At 40.9% G+C, this 6,000-nt stretch overlaps 1 protein-coding gene across 3 annotated transcripts in view; it reads right to left on the reverse strand.

The window, feature by feature from the left end:
* The window catches only part of pax2a (paired box 2a), a 31,021-nt gene extending 27,559 nt beyond the window's left edge, over nt 1–3,462 (reverse strand). For 2 of the 3 annotated variants that reach the window (XM_069144623.1, XM_069144622.1), the window contains exons 1-3: nt 3,301–3,462; nt 1,626–1,791; nt 395–592 (exon numbers count right to left, since the gene is read on the reverse strand). In XM_069144623.1, the coding sequence (XP_069000724.1) occupies nt 395–592; nt 1,626–1,791; nt 3,301–3,343 (407 nt within the window). In that variant the 5' untranslated portion in view covers nt 3,344–3,462. Of the gene's footprint in view, nt 1–394; nt 593–1,036; nt 1,058–1,625; nt 1,792–3,300 lie in introns of all 3 variants that reach the window. The other variant, XM_069144621.1, reaches the window with a different exon arrangement.
* Between the last annotated feature and the right edge of the window lie 2,538 nt (nt 3,463–6,000).

Below are 6,000 nucleotides of genomic sequence, written 5' to 3' on the forward strand. Positions count from 1 at the left end.
AGATGTGATTCTTCGTGGCTCCAGCCTCAGCTCCCACGTGCTGTGGCTGTGTCTTGGAGGGCCGCACAGGGGATTGAATTGCACGTGTGAGACCACCCCAGATAGGCTCGGTTTTATAGTTCAGCCCTGTACGCGAAGATAAAATAGCTTTGTGCTTATATCAGAGATTATTTGTGCCATTTACGCAATGCAAGTGACGATGAGTCCCCCTTCTTGTGTTTCATCTGATTTTCTCTTTGCCTCTATTTTACAATTCCCCTCATTATGGCCACACATTTAGAAAGAAATAAACTTAATAGTTTTGTTTCAGAAAGAATTTACGCACTTTGGCGCAATTTGGCACGCTTTCTCTAAAACAATAGAAAACAAAATCAAAGTTGTTATTTCCACCTACCTGTTGATGGACGAAACGCTGGGAACCGTGTCGTTGTCGCAGACGCCCTCAGCCAGTAGTCGGTCCCTTATCTCCCAGGCGAACATGGTTGGATTCTGGCGCTTATAATCTGCGATTTTATCCACCACTTTCGGAGTTGCAACCTTTGGTTTGGAGCCACCAATGACTCCGGGTTTAATACTGCCGGTTTCATAGTACCTGCACGGAGACAGAGTGAGCGTTCCTGAATGGATCCCTCCTTAATTCAACAGCCAAATCAATCGTATGTGATCAATGAGAGAAGGTGGCTTAAAAATCGTTTGTGTGGAAACAAATCTCCATCCACCTTCTGCAAAAAAGAATTATCCACGAATATGATGGCGGCATTAATCTATTAATTGGTCTGAAAGTGTGCTGTAATATGGGCCTAATTGAGTGTCAGCTGGAAGGCGAACAGAGCGGATTTTCAACGAAAAGCAGTGTAATTAAAATTAAACAATATGAGCAGTGGGGACGGACAGAACAAAGGACAGTTTATCTGTAAGAGCACAGTTTGGACCTCATTTCCAGCCTCCACGAGCTTACAGTAGCATGCACGACATGCCACCATGACCTATTGGTAAATGTTGGTGACAAACATTCAGTGTGTGTGAAATGAAATACCTCTGAAATGCCTTCTGATAGCTGAAAAAAATATATTTCAGATATTATCTCACAGCATTTGTGCTCTGAAGTCAAATGACCTAATTTCTAAGGTTTAAAGTAGCTTTTACACTGAAGAAAAAATATAGGAATAGAGAGTATTGATGTTTTTTTTTTTTCAATATGTTAAAGGTGAGTTTATAGTGGCCGTCGACTTTTTTTTCTTAATCTGCGAGAATATACCATTTTGTGAGTGTTTTAAAGTGATCTCTTAGTATTTTCTTTATCACCTACAGTCTCCTGCAATATTAATACAGCCCCATGTTTCTCTGGAATATTTTTTATCATTAATGTTTAGCTGTAAACTCCCCTCCCAACATTTATTTCATGATTATGATGCTTTTCTCTGGCGAGGCTGCAGGTGATGGATAGAAAATCTCGGACGCAAAACTGCTGCGTTCAAGCAAAAAAATATAAGAAAGAAAAAAAATGACCTGCCTCTATAACCGATGACTGAGGCTGTAATAGAGCTGGGTGCGCATATAGGAGCTATAGAAGATTGATGTTTGACACACATAGGGCTCTGTCGGTAGTGGATCCCCCCTTTTACCTGCCGAGGATTTTGCTGACACAGCCGTGACTGACCCGTAGCTGTCTGGAGATGTCGCAGGGCCGGACCCCCTGGTGGGCCAGCTCCACGATCCGCTGCCTCACCACGTCCGGGAGGGGTCTGCCGTTCACAAACACCCCGCCGAGCTGGTTCACACCGCCATGCCCTGCGTGGGATACAACAGCAACACGGGGGGACATAACATTAGATACCTGCAAAAGACGCGGTTTCTCTTCGCGGGGATTCGCGTTGGTTTATTTTATATTGTGGGACGGATCTACTGTTGACTATGCGTTATATTTTCAGTCTAAAAGATTGAGTGACTTTACTGTTAAAACACATCGTGTAGTGCACATATAAGAACACACTTAGGTCACGTTTACATTTTGGTCTTTGTTGCTTCGTCGATTTGAAACATTTTTATAATAATATGCTGTTAATAGGTTATGATGATGATAATAATAATGATGATAATATAATAATAATAATAATAATAATAATAATGCTTGTTGAAGTCATTATAATAATTAAAGTATCCCAAAACTAGAGTACATTTGGTAGGTATTGTGTTTATTTCAAGTATAGCCTAAATATAATTTTCAAATATTAAACAAAACAAACATAAAAACATATAATAAAAGATAAAATTAAAACCGTTAATTATTTTTTTGGAATAACAAAAACAACAACAAAATGAGTAAAAATCCCTGTGTCCCTGGACATTGGCCTGGTTAAGCATTATTTTCCAGGAGCATCGCCTCTCCACTGCAGCCTAACACATGTCGCAGATATTATGTTTCAGCCTGTTTAATTTTCCTTGCACAATTATTGTAAATAATTAAAATAAGCTTTGATAACTCATATTACAAACGCGGACTGTGCGCACAAGGAGGGATAAATAATTTAGACCGAGTCCGGGTCTTCTTTACGCATATCATATGGAGGTAAACATGGAGAAAATTAAGAGTTACAGCTTCTACTTCAGGATTTTTTTTTTTTTTCGGACAGGTTTTTATTCTTTACCACCAAATCAGAAGTGAGACGTAGTAGATAAGATGACACGTTTCATACAACGTGTTTTTGTCGCTCTGAAGTAACTGTCATTTCACAAGTAATAAAAGCTTTGTATTTAAATTTAGGAGTTACTATTTTCTCACTTAACAGTAAATGTTTCTTGAGGGAGCTTATATCTTGTCGTCTGTCTAGGTCCACAAAGTTTCCACAACAAACTCCGGAAAAAAATAAAAATAAAAACTCTCCAGGGTCCCAGGTGTGTTTAAAGTTAGCCCTAATTTTCCTGTTTAATAACATTTTTAGCAGCCAATCGTAATTATTTCCCCTCTGTCTTATGCTCATTTTATTCATTTAAAAATTAAACGTGTTTTTAAATGACTCCTCCGGTAATACAATATTTTTTTTTAAGAAAAAGAGGTTTTTGAAAAAAATAAACTACAGATACTAACATGTAAAATATTGGAGAGCTGTTTTCATCCCAGGTACAGAAATAAAACGTCGATAAATAACGAGCCTTTTAGAACTTAAAATAAATGTAGGCACCCCATTTTCTGTGTAAATTAGACCATAATCTTTGCAAACGTACTCGATCTAATTTGTGCAGGAGGTAAAGTCACATCGCAGAGATATTTTGGTCTGTAAACTAATTCAGCATACTCACGGTGCATGGCTGAGAAGGGGTCTGCTTTGCAGTGAATATCCATTGGATAGCAAAGGAAAGAAAGGTAATCGACTGAGGTCGCCGTTTCGCCTCGGTGGTGCAGCTTTAAAGGAATGAAAAAAAAAAAACACAACAACAACAACAACAAGAAGGATTTCTATGTTGGAGTAAAGCAGTCCGTGTGGGAAGAGTCCGCGGGCTGCAGCAGTGAACAAGTTCTCGGGGCGATGTTAAGTTTTCCTCCTGTCAAAGTCTGAACTCAAAAGTCTGCAGAAGGGGCTGTCAGGTGCGGTGCATGACCCACGCGTGTGCAGAGCGCACCAGTGGCAGCAACATCGGCTCAAACCGGCTCACAGTTTGTGTTTAAAGGACATCATGAGGAAAACAAAAGAGTAGCTGAGTCTCCACTGCTCCGCGCTGGAAATCTGCGGCCGAAAAATCCCCTCTCCTCTGACGGCGCGCTGGACCGGCGGGCTCTGTGGTTTAATCAGATAGGGGCGGAGATGACAACAACATGGACACGGCGGAGTGTACTGAGCAGTGCGTCCCCCTCTCCTCCGGAATGGGCTGTGCCTGAGCGAAGCTTTGGGCTGAGAATGAAACCCCTCTCCTTCTGTGTCTGTTTCTAAAAGCTGCAGTCCCACAGATCACCCCCTCCTACCTCCATCCCACAGATCCCCTTGCATAGAGATGGATGACTTGTCAGACAAAGGCAATAGATTCCAACACTTTGTGATTCGCCCACGTAAAAACCTGCAGCTCAAATGAGGAGGTCCCTGCATCCGACAGCCAGGAAGGGGAGGGAGACGAAATGGGAAATGATGAGACTTTGGGGTGAAGAATCAAGGAAATTAAAGGCAGGGGGTAGAAGAGAGGTAAAGCACTGTCGGGGCTGCTGTTTGTTGTTTAGAGCGACGCTACTCGGACTCCCAATAGAAACACTTGAGATGGGACTCGGGGACGATTTTTGTGGAGCATAAAACAAGATATTTAAAACATGAAATATTCCTAAACTGTTCTTGTAAATTAAATACTGATCAGACTGAACTATTTTTCATTTTACTGGCGGCATTATGGCCTCATAACACACACTGTAAGCCCTTGTTTCAAAGTAGGGTCTTAGTGATTCTTTTGCAAACATGCAACATACACAGAAAGGGGTTTTGCAATATAATCTCTATCGCACGCGTCTCCTTATATTCTTGTTTTTTTTTAAATGGAGTCCTGTTCTTAAATGAAATAAGAAAAGCACACACTTGTAGAACAAAAACGCCTCCTTGCATGTTGTGAGTTGAACCAGGTTTGATACATACATGTTAAAAGTAGCTGCTGTGCTTAATGTCTGGCCGGCATTTAGCTGTGTGTGTGGTCAGAGTAGAGGTGTGCAAGGTGAGCTCGCAGCCTGCAGAGGGGGAGTCAGTCAGTCAGTCAGGCAGTCAGTCAGTCAGTCAGTCAGTATAGGCCATCATCACCATCACCATCACCATCATCATGTACTCGCCCGCCTGTGTGCTGCATTGCTCTGTAGATGGCGCTCATACAGTAGGTTACACAGCCCGCTGTGCTCGTGCAGGCCGGCAGGCAGGTAGGCCGATGTTGCTGAGGTTGGCCGGGTCAAAGGTTGATGGTAAAACTACTGAGAATTATGCACTCCTAATCTCTTCCGTTAGAACTCAATCCAGTAGAAAACAAAGAGGGAAAACATTCAATCAAAGAGTCAGAAAAAAAAAGAGAAAAAAGAGACTTAAACAAGTTGAAGAAGCAGGAGCTTAACACTAATTTCGGCATTTTTTTTTTTTTTATAATCTATGTGTTGTTTTTAAATTGACTTTATTTGCAGAAAAAAAATGTCAAAATTATCTCTCTATATGGATGTTTTTTAGCACAGTTTGTTGACCGTGTTTTACAATGTTTTTAGTTCCCCAGTCTAGAGCTGCAGTTTCCTTGCATTTGCTTTAATTTGTTTTTGAAAGACACCGCAGCAACAATCTTTAGTTGTTATTTTGCGGACTTCATGGCACCGGGCTTCGTGTTGCGTCCAGCTGCCCTCTGGACAAGTTTGAGGACGATTCCTCTTTTTGTTTCTGCATTTTTTTTTTTTTTTTTTTTTTTTTTTTTTTTTTGGAGGGGGGTGAAAGAGAGAGAGAGGGAGCTTCTGGTACAATATGTAGCACCATGGGCTGTAATTTCACACGTCAGTGCACTTTTGCCCTAAAGCTGCTGCTATTTCGCCCACAACACCCCTATTTGCCCCCCGTACCTCTCTGCACTGCCACGATGACGTTCCCCGTGTCACAGTGGTACAGCAAAACAAACGGTGTGATAATTAAGAAACTGTTAGTCCTGACTTCGCCCCTTTTAAAAGCCCAGCCACTGAGGACCTAATGCGATTATTATTTTCGATTGTTGCCTGCATTATACAATAAAGAGCCTCCGAACAGTTGAACACTGACACCATATGAATAGTTGATCTTAATATATTTCAAACACTTCAAACAATTAAAAACCTTCCAGCTTTAATGTCGGTACCATGCAGGTTAACTAGTTATAGATCCAGTAGGCCTGTCTTCTGTTTTAGTCACTGTTTCATTTAAAAAAAAAAAATAGACCTATACCACCCCGACTGTAAATTAAAATATTATTATTATTATTATTAATATTAATAATAATGGTGGGAAGACAGGAAAGAGACAGACAGAT

Source organism: Embiotoca jacksoni, unplaced genomic scaffold (genome assembly GCF_022577435.1).
Source record: "Embiotoca jacksoni isolate LCO1_2020_lvr unplaced genomic scaffold, fEmbJac1.0.p SCAF_12, whole genome shotgun sequence".
Lineage (NCBI taxonomy): Eukaryota > Metazoa > Chordata > Actinopteri > Embiotocidae > Embiotoca > Embiotoca jacksoni.